Consider the following 23,413-nt stretch of genomic DNA (forward strand, 5'->3'; position numbering starts at 1 on the left):
GCCAGGACATGAAAACTCTCTCAGCATATCTCCAGAACTGGCGACTGAAATTCAGCGAAACCAAAACTGTGGCAGCAGCTTTCCACCTCCATAATCGGGAAGCTGATCGTGAGCTACACGTCCAGAACAACGGAAAATCTCTGTCCTTCTGCCCCGAACCAAAATATCTTGGGGTGACACTGGACAGATTGCTCACATAGCCTACCGCCACCATTTGGTGTCATTGCGCAAGAAACGCACATCCCGCGCTGCGCTACTCAAGCGCTTGGCAGGCTCCAGCTGGGGGGCGAGGGCTGACACTTTGCAGCCTTGGCCCTTGTCTACTCTTCAGCAGAGTACCGTACTGTGCACCTGTTTGGTGCCGCAGTGCTCACTGCCATAACATCGACACTGCCATAAACAGCGCCCTGCGCACAGTGACCGGATGCCTGCGTCCCACACCATTGGACAATCTCCCCATTTTCGCTGGCATCCAACCCGCTGAGCTTGGTCGCGAAGAAGCCACTCTGTCCCTCGGTCGACGGGCACTGGAGCCTAACCACCTTCTCCACCATAAGATCTCTGCTCTCCCAAACGAGCACCCCGTCGACTGAAATCAAGACACCCATTCGTGCCAGCCGCTCAACTTCTTATCAACGAAGCTGATGGGTACAAGACATCTCTGCGGCTGCTTGGGCGGACCATAGGCCTAAATGGAGTTCTGAATGGAAGTCAACCGCCACCAGACCCTATTCGTTCATCCCCGACGCCGACACACGCCCCATCGGCCTAACGCTACCAAGACAGGCATGGGTGCGCTTCAACCGTCTTCGTACGGGCGTCGGGCTTTTCCGCTCAACCTTGCACTAATGGGGAATGGCCTCTTCCTCCTCCTGTGAATGTGGTGCCGAGGAACAGACCGCAGACCACATCATCAATGACTGCTCCATCTTCAAGCCACCTAACGGAGTGGAAGGTCTGCGTGTCATGGATGATGAAACCAAAGACTGGCTGCTCTCTAGTAGCCTTCCAGTGTAGTCCGGGAACATCGTGAATCTGGGGTGGTAAAAGGATAGACTCTCGGCCCCAGACGCTCACACGACGACGACGACGACGAGTTGCCAGTGAGATTTCTCCAAGGTGATAATGTACAGGAAATAGAGCAACAATACAGGAAGATAGGCTTTATTGACTGGTTGGTCATCTGAAATTGAAGTAGCCTATTTGCTGGAAAAATCCCAAAAGATACAGCAGATTTTTGGATTGGTGTCAAAACATAGGTTATACAAATTCTGCAGGTACACATGGATTTGCAAACTTGGCCACATATGCTTTGTCTTGTTTAACAGATCATTTTGTTTTTATTTCTGACCACCACAGTTGTAGAAGGGATTATTTCTACCGTCACTTTGACCAATACAAAGGAGAGAAATAGAATGCGGTTGCAAATGTTGGACTCATTGCTGAGAATAAAAACGCATTTGAATTCCTCAAAGCAATGCTGTAAACACTTCAAAGTACCGTAACACCAAGGATGCTATCTTTGTTTACATCAAAGAACATGTATCAAACTGACAAAGTTGACGAAGGTTCAGTAAACGTTATAAGCTAGTTTATAGGTAGCTTTGTGTCTTTTAAGGAAAAACATAGGCTTGTTAGAGTTTGTAGTAGATTTGGCTTTTTTTTTAGGCAAGTTTGGCTTTTTTTATTTTGGCCATCTGGCAACTCTGGTGTATGGTTAGATCATAGATATCTTCTATGATTAGATCGAGTTAGATACCGGTAGTTTTCTTTTCAGACTAAGTTCAATCATTCTAGTGCCGCAGCCATATGAGTGTTTACGATACAGTTTACTTTGAAGTCTGAATAGGCCTACTGGTTAAGATTCAAATAAAGCTACGGTATATGTGTATGACAGTTGGTTAAGAGATAGTTAGACGTCAAAAATATTTCTTGTAACAGTTCAGCAATGTTCTCTATCCACTCGATGTAGAATTGTATTTAAGATATCATATTGAAGACTTTTAATTGACTTCCTTGATCTCATTTTCAATCTTTCATTGTTATATATATGTTGCATATATAATATATATAACATATGTTGCAAATATAGTTATTAGGCTACTATCTGAAGCCTTAGGTGAAACAATTTGTAAAGGCTTCAGATAGTAATAACTATATTTGATTTAACATATGTTGCATATATATGCATATGTTGATATGTTGCATATATATATAACAAAGATTTCTGAGAAGTACCGGTAGATGACTTTGGGAAAGTGGAATGAATATTGGGAGCAAGTCTTTTAGGCGCTGACAGTTAGGCGCTGGTCTAATAGGCGCGCACACTGTGGCGTCTGGATATTTAGGTGCGGAGCACTGTGGCGCCCGGTCATTTAGGTGCTATTCCTAGTAAAGTCTGTAGATTGTATTAGCTTGGCAGCTTGCCAGAAAATTATATCATAGCTTCAGTGAGTGAAGCTGCTAAAACCGGCAATGCTTTTCACACAAAATGTTACATTGAACAGAAAAATATATTGTTGTTTTATTAGTTGATTTATTATTGTTTTATTTGTTGTTAGTCCAGGTTTGCTTTGGTGAAAGCTTTATCAATAAATTATTGAAGCTTTCGAACATTATTGAGATCATTTTTAGTTAACTCTTTCGCGACCACGGACGTATACACACGTGTTGGGATTTTTGCCATGATGACCAAGGAAGTATCCCTACGTTCAAGGTTAAAAGGTAGCCTATTTCAAGCAAAAAAATAATGTAAATGATGGCAGATCCATAGTCTTTGCCTGTCCTTTTTTGGCTAATATAAAAAATATATATAGGTTTGCTTGGGACTGGGTTGAATGGGTTTTCAGGGGTGATGAGCGATGGTCTATGTTGGGACTTAGGAAAAGGGCTAAGGATGGTATGGTTTGGTAAAAAGGTCCTTTTAGGCTGGCAAAGGCCAGATCCGGATTGGTTGTTGTTTTCCATCTTCCTGACAAAAAACTGTCTGGTTCTTTTAGGTTGAACATTAATTGGATACCAGTTACAGCTGCCCATGATTCAAGCGCTATGCCGTCCGCATTTGAGTGGCGGTAGCCCCAGGTTGTGCTGTGGGAATTGAAGTCTCCGACATGCGTGGTGGAGCAAAGGCGGGAATGGAGTTAGCTTGCAAACTCCATTCCCGTTGATCACAGCTGTGCCTTCGATTTCAGTGGCTGTCCATTCAACTTCACAGTCAGGGTTGGATGAAGCAATCGGTATCCACTTAGCGGAGTTCCTTACATATGTGGCTATTCCATAAATATTGCTATTGATGCAGCTGCCAGGGTATATCCACTGATCTTTGACTTCGATACTTTGGTGGTGTGGGTTTCTTGCAGGAGTAATGCTGTCACGTTATGCTTTTGTGTGAAATGTTGCAACATGTCGCATTTGGCTTTGGTAAGGCCTTCAACGTTTAGCTGCAAGATTGTTACTCCGACAGGAAGACGAATTTCTCTCATTGGACACCGGGGCCAAGGGCTTATCCTTTTACCACCCCAGGTGCCCTGTGAGTTGCGGTCTCTGATTGTTGCCATTCGCTTCATTAATTTGAATTACCAGGACTCACCACGAGGAGGTTGGCAACATGAGTCCCTTGTATTGTCTTGTATTTGTATTTAAATAAGACAAAGACAGGAAAAATAAATCAAAGTCAATTATTGTCACTTAAAGTGATGTAAAATTCCATGCAATTTATACTGAGAAACAAATGCAAGAATGTAACTGTGGTGAAGAGTGCAAAGCGCTGATTTGATTGAAATGCCATGCGAGTAATCTAATCAGGCATTTATACACTGCAGACTAGGGGCTCTTAAACTTTTTGGGCTGCGCCCCCTTGGAACTTTATGCCCCCTTTTCTTGTTTAAGTTACAAATCAAGTTTTACATGTTTTGGATTTTAAAGCAAGATAATTTTCCATCACACATCAATCAAAAGATTAAGTGAAATACATTTATCTTTTTCCTCGCTTTAACGTCGTCGTCTGAGCTTCTGGGGCCGAGGGTCTATCCTTTTACCACCCCAGATTCACGATGTTCCCGGACTACACTGGAAGGCTGCTAGAGAGCAGCCTTCCAGTGTTTCATCATCCATGATGCGCAGACCTTCCACTCCGTTAGGTGGCTTGAAGATGGAGCAGCCATTGATGATGTGGTCTGCGGTCTGTTCCTCGGCACCACATTCACAGGAGGAGGAAGAAGCCATTCCCCATTGGTGCATTAACAATTATGTAGCATTGTAGCGACGAAGAAGAATCATCCATGACGCGCAGACCTTCCACTCCGTTAGGTGGCTTGAAGATGGAGCAGCCATTGATGATGTGGTCTGCGGTCTGTTCCTCGGCACCACATTCACAGGAGGAGGAAGAAGCCATTCCCCATTGGTGCATTAACAATTATGTAGCATTGTAGCTGCTTTTTTGAAGCCAGCAGTTCAATTCGTGGTGTAGTTGAAGACAATGCACAATTGCACATTCCATGTCAGGTTCCCACTTCCCAGTTAAGGTTGTTCCGAGCTTGTGTCTTCACACAATTGCAGGTGCAAAGCCACTTTCACACAAAAAACGTCGCAAACAACCACTGTTGCTGAACAATGAATTTAACAAAAGCCGCAAGAAAAGGCTGGAAGCTAAAGTTAAAACCAGATCAGAATATCACTTACCAGTCAATAATCGTGACACAAGGTAACTTGTTCTCAACATTTGTGTTCACGACTTGTACAATATGTGGCATATTAATACAAACTGCCTGTCACATTTGTGGGGTGCAACCTAGTTCGTCCCTGAACAGTTTGTACCCTCAGTTCGTACCCTAAAAAGATCGAAGCCGAAGTTGCTGATCGCAGTTTAATAGCACAAAGCCGAACTCGCTGATCGGAGTTTCCGCAAACAAACTCGAGGGTTAGGGTTAGCGGAAACTGCGGAAAAATATTTGCGGAAACTGCGATCAGCGAGGGTTAGAGCATAGATTACTCTATGGTTAGGGTAAAGGTTAGCGGAAACTGCAAAACTGCGGAAAAATGTTTGCGGAAACTGCAATCAGCGAGGATTAGGGTTAGAGCATAGATTACTCGATTGTTAGAGTTAGGGTTTGCGGAAACTGCGGTTAGCGGAAACTGCAGAAAAATGTTTGCGGACACTGCGATCAGCGCGGGTTAGGGTTAGAGCATAGATTACTCTATGATTAGAATTAGAGTTAGGGTAAAGTTTAGTGGAAACTGCGAAAACTGCAATCAGCGAAGGTTAGGGTTAGAGCATAGATTAGTCTATGGTTAGAGTTAGCAGAAACTGCAGAAAAATGTTTGCGAAAACTGCGATTAGCGACTTCCGCTTTTTTTAATTTTTTCTCTCGATCTTTTCAGGGTACGAACTGAGGGTATGAACTAGGTTGCATCCACGTTTGTGCCCCCCTTGGAGAATATTCATGCCCCCCAGTTAAAGAACCACTGCTGTAGATGAACAGTCAAACATGTTGCATTTAACTCGGAATGGCCCGTTTCGGTGAGTCCGATTCGGTGAGTCCGATTTGGTGAGTTCCCTATTCGGTGAGAGCCCGTTTCGGTGAGTCCGATTCGTAGCCTAATAAAAGTTCGTCATGTCAGTTCAGTTAAGTTGTTTTTATTTATGATTCGTCATGTCACATCATATTAAAAACACGTCAACATAGCAAAGGTAGAAGCGACAAAACGCAAACGTTAAAACGTGCTTGAATTCAGTGCAGCTCAGTTGTTTTTATTTGTGACCATCATACCAAACACAATACACATCAACAGTGTTGTACGCGTCATTGAAATAAATTGACGGCGTCAGCGTCAGCGCGAATTGCCTAAAAACTTTACGGCGTAAAGTACTGCGTAAGCTCTTAAAGAAATTGACGGCGTCAGCGCTAATTTCTAGCGCTATTTTTTGCCAGCGTCTCATAAAACGGAAATATTTCAACCAAGTTTAGGCTAACAATAGCTAAAAATAAAGAGCAGATATTATGTTTTGAGACTGTATTGTAATTAGCTGCTTAGCCTATTAGTTATTTCCTTACAGAAAAAGCAAGCATTTCAAAACGTTTGTCTGACAATTTGCTGCGTTTGGGACGCATAGCCTAGGCTATTGTCCTTTTCAAGTGAAAACATGCGTTCCACAGCAGCGCTGGTTGGTATTGGTGTGTTGTATTTCAAAAATAAATTGAAAACGTTTACTCGGAAAGGTATCACTGTTCCTAACGTGCTGTGATAGTTTAGCATGTATAAATCTTTTAACCAGGTTCACTGCACCAACATCGCTCTTTTCAGAGGCATAAAGCTCTTGAAATAAAGTATCTTCAACGTTCCGCGAAGCCGATCATGGATTTTTCGCTTTCTGTCTCTGATCTCTCGTTCTCAATACATGGGTGATCACTAGGGCCCGCAAAAGTCAATAAAGTCAAAAATTTTTAAGGACCTCGTCTATCCACGAATCCAAGAATAGAGTTATTTTTAGCACCTAGGGGACTGTTTCTAAGAAGTTTATAGGTCAAAGTAAAGTCAAAATTGACAATAAAGTCAAAATTTTCAATAAAGTCAAAATTTGTCAAATTATGGCTTTTGACAAACTTTTTGTGTTTCTTGAAAGTAATTTTTGTCAAAATCCTCGTGGAAGCATTGTATCAATCAATCAATCAATGTTTTATTTGTCAGTAACAGGAACATAGGTACATGTTTGAAATATGCAATATACACAGTACAAAAGTTACACAAGTTCCCATACCGACAGGGAGACAACGAGACGACCATATGGTCTACTAGTCAATTGCCACCCTACGGAAATTACGATTTTGCCATTTAAAATAAGCTTACAAGAGAAAAAATAATAATTGAAACGTTCCCGCGCTTCAACAACAGCATACGCACAAAAAAAAAACATATTGATGATAACGTAGGCCAAAACACAAAATTCCATAAAGCAAGCAGAGAATAATCAAGCTTCCGAAGAAACTGACAAGTTGGTTTCCATAACATATCACTTACGATGCACTGTAGCTTTGTAAAATTAACGTTTTGATTTCTTTTTTGAAACAATGAAATGATAAGTTTTTTAGCCTACTTGGAACCTCTGACCAGAGCATTGGTCCCAATACCTGCATGGACTTCTTGCCAAATTCTGTGTTTGATCTATTTATAAAATAGTTGTTGTTTGTTTGATATCTTGTGTTATGCTGATGAATAGATGAAGCATTTGTAAATAAATCACAATACGTAGACGGATACTCATTCATATGAACTTTGTACATATGTTCTTTTATTTCAATGTTATGTATATCTTTTAGTTTCAAGATGTTCATTTTGAAAAATAAAAAATTAGTGTGAGTATAGTAATTTTGTTTCGTAATTATTCTTATAACCTTTTTTTGTAATTTTATTAAAGGATCCAGTGCACTGTCACAGGCCTTTCCCCAGCTTGAAATACAATATTGCAAATGACAGTAAATCAAAGCGTGATACACATCTTTTAAAGTGTCTGTGTTGTAAATCAGGTTGTAAATCAGGAACTGTGACACAATTAAACCATATTAACCCATAAAAGCAGGAAATATGTCACAATGCTGACGGATCAGCAGTACCTTTTATCGCAAATTGCCCATTGTTTATTCATTGTTACGTATTTAAATATTTTTTATAAAAAGCTCCATCTTCACAAACGTAGTCTTTTCGAAAATCAACAGTTTGGATTTTAGAAATAGCCAAGCTAAATCGTCTTCAGCAAAAGTTAGACAGATTTGTGGAGATTTTCCTATCGCCGAAAAACACGACGCACTTTTTATAATCCATAAAAACCTTGACTTTTCGACAAAATATTACGTTTGGGTCTGAAATTGACAAAATATTATGTTTGAGTAACTGGTATCAATTCAAGGAAGAAATGTGACCTTTACAAATAAGCAATTTCGTTAGGTCAAAATAAAGTCAAAATTTGATAAAAATAAAGTCAAAAAAATTTTTTTTAGGTCAAAATAAAAATGGCCCTAGACCAGTGGTTCCCAAACTGTGGGCCATGGCCCACTAGTGGGCCACGAAGACGGTTTCAGTGAGCCACAGAGTTATTTGTAATTGAACTTATACTGTTCCTGTATTGTTTTCATTAACAATTTCTAGATTTTTTACCGAAAAATTTTAACTGCCATTCTTAAAACTGTCTGCCACGGGGAGGAATTGTTACGTAACAATGAGTTTTTAAGCTTGCATGTGCCAGAAATCGTACTTAAAAACAAGCGTTCTTTATGTCGTGGACTGATAGTTGTGAGGTGCAGAGCGAAGAAGAGATTGAATAAAAATTTGCAAATCGAGACATGCTAAACTAAATTACTAAATACTAAATTATTCAATGGCAAACAAAAGAAAGTATGATGATAGTTACGTTAAATTTGGATTTACTTCGTTAAATGATCATGGAGTCGAAAAGGGACAGTGCGTACTATGCTACCGCGTCTTAAGCAATGAGTCATTGAGACCGAGTAAATTGAGAATTCACCTGGAAAAAAATCATCCTGAGTTGAAGAATAAAAGCATTGAGTATTTTAAACGACTAGAATCTAGCTGTAAACGTCAACGACTTGACAAAACAGGGAACTTTCAACAAACTGATCAGAAACTTACAGAAGCATCTTTCGTTGTTAGCCAAATTATAGCTAAGCAGAAAAAAGCTCATAATATCGCTGAAACTGTTGTTAAACCGTCTGCACTGGCCATGACGAGAATTGTCCTGGGTGATAAACATGAGAAAAGTCTCAAAGCTATTCCTTTATCCAATAACACAGTAAAGAGACGAATTGCAACAATGTCAGAAGACATTAAGGAACAAGTAATAACTGAAATAAATAAATCTGCTTTTGGTCTATTCGCCATCCAGCTGGATGAGTCTGTCGATGCATCTTCAGTTTCTCAACTTATGGTTTTCGTTCGCTATGCAGTTGACACCTCTGTAAAGGAAGAATTACTCTTGTGCTGTGCTTTGAACACCAGCACAAAAGCATCAGATGTAATGGAAAAAAGTCAACCATTTTTTTAATGAAAACGGAATATCCTGGGACAATCTGTGTGGCGTGTGCACTGACGGTGCACCTGCGATGCTTGGTTCCAAAAGTGGATTTAAGGCACTTGTGCAAAGAAAGGCTACTGGCGTTATGTTTACTCATTGCTTCATTCACCGGGAAGCTCTGGCTTCTAAAACTTTACCAAGCGGTCTCCAAGGTGTGCTTAACGTTACTATTAAAATAGTAAATTTTGTGAAGAGCAGCGCTTTGCACACTCGTCTATTCAGAAAACTTTGTGAAGACATGGAATCTGATCATAAAAACCTTTTGTTTTACACAAAAGTTCGGTGGCTCTCTAAAGGGAACGTTTTATGCAGAGTGTTTGAGCTCCGCGATGAGTTGGAAATCTATTTAACTGATGTAAAACCTGAGTTAGCATTTCACTTTACCAATGTAAAATTTATTGCTTGTTTGGCATACTTGGTAGATATTTTTCATTCTTTAAACACCCTTAACCTGAAAATGCAAGGAAAAGAAAAAAACATTATTCAGAACATGGACTTGATCAATGCGTTTGTTGAAAAATTGGCGAACTGGAGACGAAAAGCTCAAAACGGCAATTTTGCCATGTTTAACAACCTGTCTGATATTTACGAGTTAAACGATGAACTAAAGACCAATAATGTTCAACATCTGAAAGAGCTGGAAAGCAAATTCAAGTCATATTTTCCTGAAGTTAGTGCTGATGACCTATCACTTGCAAGAAATCCGTTTCGACTTTCCCCTGAAAATGTGGAAGATGAATTGCAAGACCAATTGATTGAATTGAAAAACGACTCCAGTTGCCGAGATCTATTCGAAACTTTGCCACTCACGGAATTCTGGCTAAGCATGGCATCATCATATCCAGAAATAAGCAAAACTGTACTTAAACAGTTATTGCCTTTCACTTCTACATGGTTATGTGAATCTGCCTTTTCAGCGCTAGTATGTATGAAGTCCAAGCAACGCAACCGCCTTGAAGTTGAACATGACATTCGCTGTGCTCTTTCGACAACTGAGCCAAGAATTTCTAAGCTTGTTGCTAAAGCGCAAGAGCACCCTTCCCATTAAAACATAAATTGCAAAAAGCCATTTTGTTTGTTTTTGTGTTACATGTCATATAGTACAGTAATTAGGTAGTAGAACTTGGCCGATTAGCGTAGTGGTAAGAAACATCGCTATCTGTGCTGGAGGTCTGGGCTTCGATCCTCGGGCCAGTCAAATCAGGCACAGCGTCGCCACTTAGAAAATTGCTAGAGCCTACAGTGCTCGCCCATATACAAGTGTATAAAATATTTTGGGTGGGCCACGGAGTAAAAAAGTTTGGGAACCACTGCCCTAGACTGATCACCACCATTTGGCGAACTTCTTCCGCGTGTATTCCAGGGAGCCATTCCAACCAACGCAAAAGCCGGTAATTCGGATGAGTCGCGCTGGCCAGAATACATTGTGAAACCATAGGTGAAACTTTAATTGTGAAACAAGATTTTTCATTTTTTTTCCATGAAAATAAAAAATGACACATAGCGCTTGACGCTTAAAATCGGCAAAATAGTTGACGGCGCTATCACTTCCGTCAACTGAAAAATAAATTGACGGCGCCAGCCTCAGCGTCAACAAAAAGTTGACGCCGTCAAATGACGCCGTCAAATTGACGGCGTCAACGTACAACACTGCACATCAACATAGCAAAGGTTGAGAAAAAGGTAGAAGCGACAAAACGCGAACGTTAAAACGTGCTTGTGAACCAAAAAAATAAATCATGTTTATGTCTATAAGTTAGTACTTTAGAAAATTCAGTTTTTTATATGGACAACCTTGGACATGTTTATATGGACAACCTTGGACTTTTATATGGACATGTTTTGGATATGGACAACCTTGCCTGACGCAAACAAATAATAATATGTGAGCAAACATTTTAATTTAATAGTTCAAAATTTTTTCGCTAAATATCATTTTAATTTATTTATCTTTGTGGGAATGCAAAAGAAACGATATTGTGGAATAAAATACAAAATTCTCTAAATAAGCAAAAGGCGTCGTTGGATTTGGAATTTTCTAATACTAGTTGAGGATTCGAATATCAATTCAATTTTATTTTTCACTGCTGGCGCGAACATGTAGAGAACGATAACGTAAACCCACGAATTTTACACCAACAAAAAGAGATGACAAACCAAAAGGTTTAAAGTACGCATCAGTAAAACAGTGTTTGAAAAACATAATCTTACAAATGCAACGTATCCTAGTCAGCAAAAGTTCTCTTTTCTACACGATTTCAACGTTTAGCGACGTTAAAACGATGTAAAAACGGCAATTTCTGCTGGTCGGGATAACTAGGCTACGGTATGTCAACCTTTAGCGACGTTAAAACTATAGGCCACAAAGGCCTCGAAATTCACGGCGGACATGTCCGCCGTCACAGCATGTGATGTCTGCGGGAAGTACCCTCTAGATCGGTCATATTTGTCCGCCAAGAAATATCGCAGAAACTGGCGATACAAATCGTCATTGCATAGCACGAACAACTGTTGCAAGAATATAATTTGCGCTGGGAATGCGAAATTATCGCATTCCCAGCGCGCATCTAGAAAAAGTTAGTACTGTATCTCTTAGCTTCCATTCAAGCAGAAAAACGTTCGAATTTTACGTTGCTTCAACGATTGATGACATTGAATCAGCGTAACAGAGGTGAATTCTTAGCTAAGAATTGATGGGAGTACCGGTACTTCTACACTAATCACGCGCAACTTAGTTCAAGTCTTATGTCACAATGTCTGGCTTTGATCTCCGAGTAATATTGATAAGGCAAGGTTGGTTACAAAGTTAGATTATAAGAGTATAGGCTACTACAGCAAGATGCCGCAAAACTTAAGTTTTGGTATTACAGTAAGAATGAAGAGGCCCAGGGAAATTTCTGAAAGTGAGAATGAGGGCGATGAACTTACTACTAGGAATTTTAGTGGTGATAGGCGCATATATTAAAGGAACAACGAATCTAAGGATTAGCTCTGTCAAAGATCACAACACATCGTTTACCCCAAGCCATCAATTTCCGGTCATGAAGGCCATCGACAATATGAGTGACAAAAAAAACATCAAAATTAAGAGGTTGTTTGAAATCGCATATTTTATCGCTAAAGAAGAGCTCGCATTTACGCTTTTCCCTCAACTAGCCGGTCTGGAGAAAAGACACGGAATAGATCTCGGTATCACGTATCTTAACGACAAGCAGTGATCTCGTGGAGATTGGCGCACATCTTTGAAGATCGATGTTATTGAAGCTCTCATCATGCGCATATGTTTGAATGGCCTTGACTGCGCTGATTATAACTCCGAGCCTGCCGTGGTCTCGTGGAATACTGATACTATTTTGGAGAGGCGACCGCATCACGGAGAGGGGAAAATAATTGTGCTTTTTGTAATGTTTTGTTTATTCTTTTCGTCACTTTCGCTCACATGTCACGCAAAAATAAACCTAAAGAAAAAAGCCTAGTGAAACTTTGCACATTAGAAAATAGTAGCGTTACGCGTTAGTGTAGAAGTTTTCCGACTCGTGCCCAGAGCATTGTGACGCAAGAAGCCACACGACCTCGTTCGGTGGAAGTTAATCAGTTATGCGGCGGATTATTTTTTTATTATTTATTTGCATCAGACACAAAAAGTCCATAGAATTTAAGTTTTTAACAATCATCATATTATCATCATCATCATATTTAGTAGCTACACGGCGTCAAGCGCACGTCGTTGGTCTGATGAAAGTCTTTCAGAGTGACTTTGCTGAAATTTTAAAAAGCCTAAACCGTAGCTATGGTTCTCAAATGGCGAAGACTTATCAAGATAAAGAGATTAAGTATGACGATCGACGTTAAAACTGGTGTGTCCGCCGTAAGACTTAATTTGTCCGCCGAGATAGCTGCTCAGACCGGACACGTTTGTCCGCCGTCAACAAAAACGAATTTCGAGGCCTGCCACACATTTGGTTATCTGTTACTACAATGTAAAAATGAACTGTTAGGCTAACTGGGTTGTTGGAACAATTTTTTGCTGGTCCGGATAACTAGGCTACGGTACCCGATAATTTCCTTTCAATCCAAGCTGTAGGCCACACATTTGATTAGCCTTTTCATTCTGTTACTACAATGTAAAAATGAACTGTTAGCGTTAGGGTAACTGGGTTCTTGGAACACATCGAATGGCTTCTGTGAATGTTTCTCAGTTTCAATGTATCCTAGTCAGCAAAAGTTCCCTTTTCTACACAATTTCAATGTTTAGCGACGTTAAAATGATAAACAGACATAACTAAGCAACAACACTACATTTAACATTATAAAAACAAAAAACAACAAGCGAACGTTTTCGGCTAGTCATATACCGGTAGCCCTTTTCAAGCCTATAAGAAAAATACATTATTGAAAGAAATGCTAAAGAATCATACAGTATTACAGCAAAAATAAGGTCAAATCTAAACATTTGAGAAACTGCCTCGCTCACACAAAATGATAACTGAAAATTACGCAGCGCAACGGGTCAAGTATTTCAGAGGTAAAAATAATTGATTGTTCAGACAAGGACTCAAATAATAAACCGTCATTGCAGTCTTTCAAAATTGTACGTAAGTGTTTGTCCGAATTCGAAACCAAAATTCATGAGGCATTGATCATCAAATCTTTAAACCCAGGGCTCAACAGGCAATTATTTGCTTGCGGAGCTTCTTACCTTTTAACAGTTTTTTAATTAAATTATCACGTCTTGTGCTTTTCGCATTACTTTGTTTTGTGCCACTATCTCTTGTGCTTCTGTCTTTCTTGCGTAATCTGCCTGAGTCCTTGTCTGAACAATCAATTATTTTTACCTCTGAAATACTTGACCCGTTGCGCTGCGTAATTTTCAGTTATTGTTTTGTGTGAGCGAGGCAGTTTCTCAAATGTTTAGATTTGACCTTATTTTTGCTGTGATACTATATGATTCTTTAGCATTTCTTTCAATAATGTATTTTTCTTATAGGCTTGAAAAGGGCTATATGACTAGCCGAAAACGTTCGCTTGTTGTTTTTTGTTTTTATAATGTTAAATGTAGTGTTGTTGCTTAGTTATGTCTGTTTATGGTTTAAAAGAGTTACCTCTCTACCCAAATTGTATTAAAATGATAGGCCACACATTTGGTTATCTGTTACTACAATGTAAAAATGAATTGTTAGGCTAACTGGGTTCTTAGAACACATCGAAAGGCTTCTGTAAATGTTTCTCAGTTTCTATGTATCCTAGTCAGCAAAAGTTCCCTTTTCTACACGATTTCAACGTTTAGCGACGTTAAAATGATAGGCCACACATTTGGTTATCTGTTACTACAATGTAAAAATGAACTGTTAGGCTAACTGGGTTCTTGGAGCACATCGAAAGGCTTCTGTAAATGTTTCTCAGTTTCAATGTATCCTAGTCAGCAAAAGTTCCCTTTTCTACACAATTTCAACGTTTAGCGACGTTAAAGTGATAGGCCACACATTTGGTTATCTGTTACTACAATGTAAAAATGAACTGTTAGGCTAACTAGGCTCTTGGAACACATCGAAAGGCTTCTGTGAATGTTTCTCAGTTTCACTGTATCCTAGTCAGCAAAAGTTCCCTTTTCTACACGATTTCAACGTTTAGCGACGTTAAAATGATAGGCCACACATTTGGTTATCTGTTACTACAATGTAAAAATGAACTGTTAGGCTAACTAGGTTGTTGGAACAAATTTTTGCTGGTCCGGATAACTAGGCTACGGTAGGCTACCCGATAATTTCCTTTCAATCCAAGCTGTAGGCCACACATTTGGTTAGCCTTTTCATTCTGTTACTACAGTATAATACAATGTAAAAATGAACTGTTAGGCTAACTGGGTTCTTGGAACAAATTTTTGGAGGTCGTGATGACTAGGCTACGGTACCCGATAATTTCCTTTCAATCCAAACTGTAGGCCACACATTTGTTGATCCAAACTAATCATTTTAACTATTCAAAAGTACTGACTTATAGACATAAACATGATTTGTTTGGTTTGTAACATCTTCTTTTTTTTATTTTCCCTTCATATCTTAAATTTTTCTGAAGGTGTTGCGACCACGCCAAATTTCTTTCAACTCAATAACTTACTTCGGTCACAAGCACGTTTTAACGTTCGCGTTTTGTCGCTTCTATCTTTTTCTCAACCTTTGCTATGTTGACGTGTATACATATTGTTTTTGATATGATGGTCACAAATAAAAACAACTGAGCTGCACTGAATTCAAGTACGTTTTAACGTTTGCGTTTTGTCGCTTCTACCTTTGCTATGTTGACGTGTTTTTAATATGATGTGACATGACGAATCATAAATAAAAACAACTCAACTGAATTTCCTAAAGTACTAACTTATACACATAAACATGATTTATTTTTTTGGTTCACAAGCACGTTTTAACGTTTGCGTTTTGTCGCTTCTACCTTTGCTATGTTGACGTGTTTTTAATATGATGTGACATGATGAATCATAAATAAAAACAACTTAACTGAACTGACATGACGAATTTTCATTAGGCTACGAATCGGACTCACCGAAACGAGCTCTCACCGAAACGGGCTCTCACCGAATAGGGAACTCACCGAATCGGACTCACCGAATAGTAGCAGACCCCATTTAACTAACAAAAGACCAGAACAGAAAATTATTTAGGGGCATTAATTTTTTTCCCCAATTGCCTCTTTGATTTTTTTTTGCCCCATTTTACTTTCTGTCTCAGGTAGCCTAATATATGACTCTGTTTTTCTTAATGTTTAATTTATTTTTTGAACTTTCCATTGGTATTATTCTGATTTGTTTCTTTCCATTTATTCATTGAGTAATTTATCATGAACGGTGAAAAAGCACTGCTTCGACGTGAAAGGTGAAAAAGCACTGCTTCCCACTGTGCTTGCAACACTATTATTATTATTAAGAAATGCTGTCGAAGAAAGTTTTGTCAGTATTAGCCATATTATCTTTTAAATTTTAATAATTGCGTTTTAGATCATATTATTAAGAGCTAGGCTAATTCTTAAAAAAATACCTTAAGAAATTGTTTAAAATGTCCAGGAATGACACTAAACGATTGGTCGCTTCTTTTCTACAATTTCTTGGAGATGAACTGAAAGAATCAAATCTATCTTCAGATCAGTCTGAGAGCATAGATGTAGCTTGCCAATGTCTCCACATGGCTTACACTACCACTGCTCAAGATGTACCAGCGGGTCAGAAAAAATTGAAAGAAATATTTCATCAGCATTGTCCTGCTCCTGTAAGTATCTTTTGTACTTAAAGTCAATAAACATAATAATAATGTAAGAACATAGTGTAAGAACGCAATAAAAAAGTAGTTAAAAAGTAGCTATCAAGAACAAAAAGATTGAAAATCACTAAGAAAAAAACAAATAAAAACAAGAAAGAAAAAAACGCAACGATTTGGACCTAGAGAGCAAAAATCTTGCAACTGACTCAAAAAGTGCCGAAAAAAGCTTAACCAGGATTGAAGCTAAACCAAGACTGCCGCAAATACCAAGGTTACTATTGTAATATCAGCACCAGAAGTGAGTAGGCCTACTAGGCATTGTGATGTAAGATCATGAGTTTCTAACATACAATGAAATTGCTCAGGGTTGATCGGTTTAAATTGGGGCGGTTTAAACCGCCCGGTTAAAACCTGGTTTACACCGGGCAGTTTTGACCACCTGTTACTGGTCAAAACCCCTTTAGTGTATGAATCAAGTTGCTTTTCAATTGAATTAAAAATATTACCCTCCATGTTAATGAATGGTAATAGTAATGATAGTGATGATGTTCAACTATATTTTGTTTTGATCAACAATAACCTAAATGCTGGATTTGGAACAAAAAATATTCAATTTCTCTGTTTATTTTTGATATTTCAATCAGTTGGTTATTTTAATTAATGAGAAAATTCAAATTCTAAAGATAAGTTTCTGATTAACCACAAAATGCTTGGTAGAACGATAAACCATTTGCACAGCCAACTGAAGTACAAGAATTTATTCCAACAAATTGTTTTTATGAAAAACTTTTGCCATAAAATTCGCGCAACATTTGCCCTCTCGTTGCGTAGCACATAAGACGTAGCACGACATGTAATTAAGATTAGAGATGTACCGATACCAATATTTTGGCCGATACCGATCCCGATACCGATATCACTTTTTTAGGCCGATACCGATACTGATACCGATATTTTGGCCGATACTTTGGTGTTACAAAAAGAAGCAATTTTGGTATTTGCAAGGAATCATATCAAATGCTAAGTTTTACCTTATTTGCATAAAACTATTGAAAAAAGCTTTCAATTGGCATAACTTATTAAAGATTCAAGAATCCAATCTCAACTGCATTGTTGTGTCATAATAGTAGGTTTTAGTAATGAAAGGCCACCATAATTGAGGACTGGGGTATAAGGGAAGAAACATTACATCATAATTGGGGTTTCTGAAAAATTAATAAAGTGTTTGCGCAAACTCTCCAAATAGGCTATCATAATTGATAATAAGATGTAAAATGTAAACCAAGTGATTTGTGTAGTCGTACAAAAACTATTCGACAAGTAATGTGCAACCTAATGGCGCTTGTCGTTCGGTTGAAAAGCTTTTACCAGGCCAAGACTACCCAGGTAGCAAAAATGTATACTTTTGCATCGTTTTTACGTTGCTAAACGTTTAAAAACCCGTGTAACTTGGTTGTTTTTAGTAAGCTGGTTCTATCAGTTTCTGATTAAATTTCCACCTTTCGTGTAATAAACTCACCAAGCTTAAACAATGTCATGGCAGAATAAGTATGCTCAAAATGAAAGCAATGAAACTACGAATCCTCACTAAACTAATCAAAATGGTCTTGTTGCGCCTAAAATGACCAAGGCCTATGAGAGGGGGTACGGAGGGTACGGCGTACCCTTGACGGCCCAAGCCTGTGTTTGTTGGGAGGGCCCGAAATTTTGGTTTTATAGTTTACGCGCAAAAATGTTTGGCTAAAACCATTCTAAACGACTGATTTCAAGCATTAAAGTTGTTATTCTTTAGTCCTGGGGGCCCATAATCTAGCAAAAGGGCCCAGAAGGTAAGCGAGTGCTTTGCAAGCAAATTATGGGCCCAAAGTGGTAATTTAATGCTTTACGTGCAAAAATGTTCTGTTTAAAGCACCCTAAATTAAATCATAACACTTAGTTATTCTGCTGTCCGGGCGTACACTAGCCATTTCAATTCTTGTCGATGTCAATTCTTGCTACAAAACGGCTGCCGAGAAACATATAGTTGATTTAATGGTCTAAATGGCTAGCGTGGAAGCTACACCGTTATGGTTAGCGAATCGCAACAGCTCGCTGTACTAGTGAGTGCTCAGCCTTGTGCTGATAGCCGGGAAGAACGCTCCTTTCTTCACAATGAGGTTGTCATCTTAGGCGCAACAAGACCATTTATTGATTAGTTTAGTGAGGATTGGTAGTCCCATTGCTATCATTTTAAGCCTACTTACTCTGCCATGACATTGTTTAAGCTTGGTGAGTTTATTACAACGAAATGTGGATATTAAATCACAAACTGATAAAACCAGCTTACTAAAAACAACCAAGTTACATGGTTTTTTAAACGTTTAGCAACGTAAAAACGATGCAAAAGTATACATTTTTGCTACCTGGGTAGTCTTGGCCTGGTTTTATCCTCTGCTGAGAAATAAAAAGAAACACAAAGAAAAGCATGATAAATATTGGAGAAATTGAGTCTCCTTCACAACTTAAGAATCGAACAACGCAAAACTGCTGAAACAAAACGTTTTGTTTGAGTGAAAGAATCACTGTAAGCAAACAATGCCAAGAGGTACGCACATGAAGTCATGGGAGTGTGAGGTATCAAAAATTTGAACAGGTTGTTATTTTTCTATATCAATGTGGTGTTAGTTACTACTTTAAAAAATCTATGTAATATCTTTGCTTCTGCAAAAATCCGCAGCAAACGCCTTTTTTTACATGTTTAGTATCGGCCACAGTATCGGCCAAATTTTGCCGATACCGATGCCGATACCGATACTCAAAAAATGGCCGATATCACCGATACCGATGCCGATACCGATGCCGATACCGATATATCGGTACATCTCTAATTAAGATAGTAGTCTTAGCGCTGTTTGATGTCTTGTTTTTGGCGGCGCTGAAACAAGAGAAAAATCCAAGATAAATATAATCTTTCGTACGAACTTTACAGGCAGCCATCTGTGGCTGCCTGACAGGTCGGTATTGGCAGCCATTAATGAAAGTTCAGGCGGCCATGGCCGCCAGCTATTTCGAGGCCTGCATATCAAAATGGTCACAACTCACAACTGCTTTTATATTTCCTAAATAGCCCAGGTAGCCGACCATTCAGTACATAAAAATATTTTTTTGGGTTTTGACCAGTTTAAACCTAGTTTTCACCGGTTAAAACCAGGTTTAAACGCTTAGTGGTCAAAACCAATTTTGACCACTTAGAGATCAACCCTGAAATTGCTTGACATATTAAGAATTTGTGTGAAGTTTCATGGACATTTTCAGACTTTTTAAGCACTTTTGAAGTGACATGTATAGAAAAAATATGTGGCACTTGAACAATGAACATTTACTGTATCGTAGACTTTGTAATGGTATTGACGGTGATGTCTCTTAACCTCTTTTTTGGTTCCTCGATGTTATCGAGGATGAAAAGTTATACAAGGATCCTTCATTTAGCAAACAACCAAACGATTAAACATAATAGCCTACTATAGCCTAGGCCAGGGGTCACCAACCTTTTTTGCATGCGGGCCACTTTGGCACTAAGGAAAAGAACGCATTTCGTACCCAGTATCCAGTGTTGCATGTTGTTAATATTTATCTTAAAATACGTACCTTAGCAACAAAATTAGTCGAGCATCCTTTAACAACACTTTTGACTTCTTTAACAATGTCTAATAAACGGGGCCACTTGTTTTGCGCACTTATAACGAGGCGAGCGGTTTCATCAGGTATTCATCGCCAAGCAAGGGTGGTGTTGTCACGTCGCTTCACCAATGACGTCTCGCAATTAACAGTTTCAGTAAACAAGGAAATATTTGACACTTTGCAATACAGGCAAATCTACAAACATAGGCTCCAATAACGGGAGCAAGTCTTTTAGGCGCAGACAGTTATCGGTAGGCGCCGGTCAAATAGGCACGCACACTGTGGCGTCTGGATATTTAGGTGCGGAACACTGTGGCGCCCGTTCATTTGGGTGCTATTCCTAGTAAACTCTGCAGATTGTATTAGCTTGGCAAGTAGGGCAATGCTTTTCACACAAAATGTTATATTAAGGCATTTATTTGTTGTTAGTCCAGATTTTCGTCGGCGAAAGCTTTATCAATAAATTATTCAAGTTTCCAAACATGATTGAGTTCACTTTTATTGAGTCAAATAATAACTACACTAAACATCAGTAAAAAATATACCGTAGCCTATATTCAAGCAGGTGGTAGGCTTGAGTGAAGAGTAACTTAGTTTTTCGTCAAAACCCCGACTAGGTTTAATAACGAGCAAAGTCGCACCATTATGCTTGCAACTTGTAGCCTGGGTTGATATGCTCTATAGAAATGTATTCATGTAGTAGAGCGTTGTCTCATTCGTACTCGCCACACGACCAATCCATCCCGAGTAGAAGTAATTGCGAGAGATAACAGATTAAGAAAGGTTCCATTTGGCTGCAACCTGTGTTCAGGATGCATAGCAAATGTCCTGTGGAGATGTGCTAATATTAAGAGTAGTAGAGCGTTGTCTCGCACCTCATCTCCACACGCGCATTAACAAAACAACGTATTTTTCTGTTCAATATAACATTTTGTGTGAAAAGCATTGCCCTACTTGCCAAGCTGATACAATCTGCAGTAGGGTGTTACATTTTTTCAAACCTACTACAATATAGTGTTTGTTTGGTGGGAAATGCACTCAAACAAACTATGTCAAAATATTTTTCAACTAAAATAATATTTTGAGGTTCCACACTTGCGTTAACGATTCACCCGATATTGGCGATTTTATCATATGAACAACACAGTAACAGTATGAGTAATGTTATCGAATCTGTCCTGGTAAGAAACATAGACATGGGCTAATACATGCAAAGACGTCGGCAGAATTTTTTTTAAGGGGGGGGGGGGGCGTTTTTGTAATTTTGACATTTTTTAGGGGGGCGCCACTTATGTAATCTACATAAGTAGAATTACTTTCATTACTTTACACCTCTGGTCATGGCTAAGTGGAAAATTTGGGGCATTTCTTATTGAAATAGTACGTTTCACAATCATATTGATTATTCTAGGGGGGGCCAAGACCCCCCCCTTGCCCACGTCCTATCAACGCCCTTGAATACATGCACTGTATTACTAAATAATATCAAACTCTCATCTTCTACAATTCACTAGTGTATCTGTATATTTTAAATATACGAAATATTACAAAAAAATCAAGTGTCCTACAGATATTCGAGACTAGTGGTCATGCAAGTAACATATCCTCTGATCGCTGTATCAATCTTTTTCAGTTTTTCGTCACTCATATCATCATTGCTATCCTTGATTTTCTTTTCCTCTAAGGATTTCTTAACATTCCCAATCAGTCTTTCATTTGGCATTTGGTTATTTTTGAAACTTTGCCATATTCCTCCGTCACCCAATGAAATACAAGGAGAACATTTACTGGTGATATCAATGAAAGCTTTGAGGGGTCTAGCTGACCATTCTCTTGCCAGAAGCATTAAGGCTGGTCCTTCAACCGCACTGGGTCTTTTAAAAATGGAACAAAACATTAGAGTGTAGACATCAACAATAAATTGGGAAATTTGGTTCAGAACAACATGTTGTGAGGAATTCAACTGAAATGGACAAAATGATAAAATGCGCAAATACCCATTTGCAGTTGTTAGCCATCTTGCATGTCCCACTGTCTCCTGCTTGTAAAATAAATATTTTTGGAAAGAACTTGGAACTTGTCTGAATGTATTGCAAGCCAATGCTAGTAAAACTGCTTGATCATCTCGAATTGATTTCTTGCAAGCAGGTTTAGTGGACTCAGCTTCCAAAAAGTCAGATAAAATCTGTTGACTTTTTGTAGTTGGTTTTAAATTAGGGGTGGTCAAATTATTAGCCAGAAGATAATGTCTTGAAATCTTCGAAATAAAGTTAAAAACCGATCCATGCTGCAATAACTCCGGTGATGTTGTATCGCCATCAAGAGCTTTAATAACATCTCCCAAATACAATTCGACTATGTGAAATAAGCATTCCTATAACAGCACATCATGCTCATACTCTTTATTAACATGCTGTGAAATTCTTGCACAAATTCCACGCCTGTGTCCTGTGTTAAGAGATGTTGTATCTGTCATAACACATAGAATCTTCTTGAAAAAGCTGGGTTGGATCAACTCAGGACTTTATTGCCAAAAAGCAAGCTTCCCCGGTAACGCTCTCATTTCTTCTAAAAGTTTTAAGAGCTATGAAGATTTCTTCATCAGTGAAATTGGCCAAACATACTAGTCTTTCTCTGTTGAATATTCGCTTTCCATCAAAGCATAGCTGATAGTATACAGCATTAATCATTTTTTCTTCTACTTCACCAAGCAACGTGTTCCTCAGTGCCAACTTATGCCGATAAACTGTAACATGGGATCGTTTTGCTTCTAGATGTCCAGATATTTCAGCAGCTGAGTTCAATAGTGATGATGATAAACGATTTGAAGCCAGTTTTTTATCCGCCATAATACAGTTATCTGTGCTAACAACACTTAACCTTTTTGTACGATTAGATGGCCCAGCCTCATCTTCTTCAACTTGGATTTGTGCACTTTCCATTTCATAATTATCATCACTACCCATTAGACTCGGTTTCATCAATTGCTGAACTGCTTCCCTGTATTGATTGTCCATAAAGAACTCTACATGGTTCTGGTGTATTGTTTCTACAGCTGTATTTGCTAATTCTTCTCATATTTGCTTCAGTTTCCTGAATATCTAAACCACCAATCACTTGTATTCTCCTATTTCTCAGGTCAGTTAAAAACCCTGGTTCTAGCACTGGAATGCGCCTTTCAAAATCACATTTGCATACTGTTTTCTTGTGCCATTGCTGCTCAACTGTTATTTTGCACTTACAGGAACTCACATCAAATAAGTTCTCAAGTTTACTCTGAAATGCAGCTACTTTCATTAAATATGCTGGGGAGTTTAGATGAGATAATGGCTTAGCTTGAAGTTTTTTCACCTGATCAAAAAGTTCTTTCGTCATTTGAGTTACACGATCAATGTTAACA

General features: G+C 38.7%; 1 protein-coding gene and 1 pseudogene across 1 annotated transcript in view; both read left to right on the forward strand.

Annotated features, from left to right (window-relative positions):
* Positions 1-8,734: 8,734 nt before the first annotated feature.
* On the forward strand, positions 8,735-10,133 carry LOC145782361 (protein FAM200A-like; annotated as a pseudogene).
* A 5,965-nt stretch (positions 10,134-16,098) lies between these two features.
* LOC145782489 (small glutamine-rich tetratricopeptide repeat-containing protein beta-like) overlaps positions 16,099-23,413 on the forward strand; it is a 32,604-nt gene continuing 25,289 nt past the window's right edge. Inside the window, exon 1 of the mRNA XM_082594287.1 lies at positions 16,099-16,362. Within this exon, the coding sequence (XP_082450413.1) occupies positions 16,153-16,362 (210 nt within the window). The 5' untranslated portion in view covers positions 16,099-16,152. The remainder of the gene's footprint in view (positions 16,363-23,413) is intronic.

The sequence above is a fragment of the Aplidium turbinatum genome, chromosome 13, assembly GCF_918807975.1.
Source record: "Aplidium turbinatum chromosome 13, kaAplTurb1.1, whole genome shotgun sequence".
Classification (NCBI taxonomy): domain Eukaryota; kingdom Metazoa; phylum Chordata; class Ascidiacea; order Aplousobranchia; family Polyclinidae; genus Aplidium; species Aplidium turbinatum.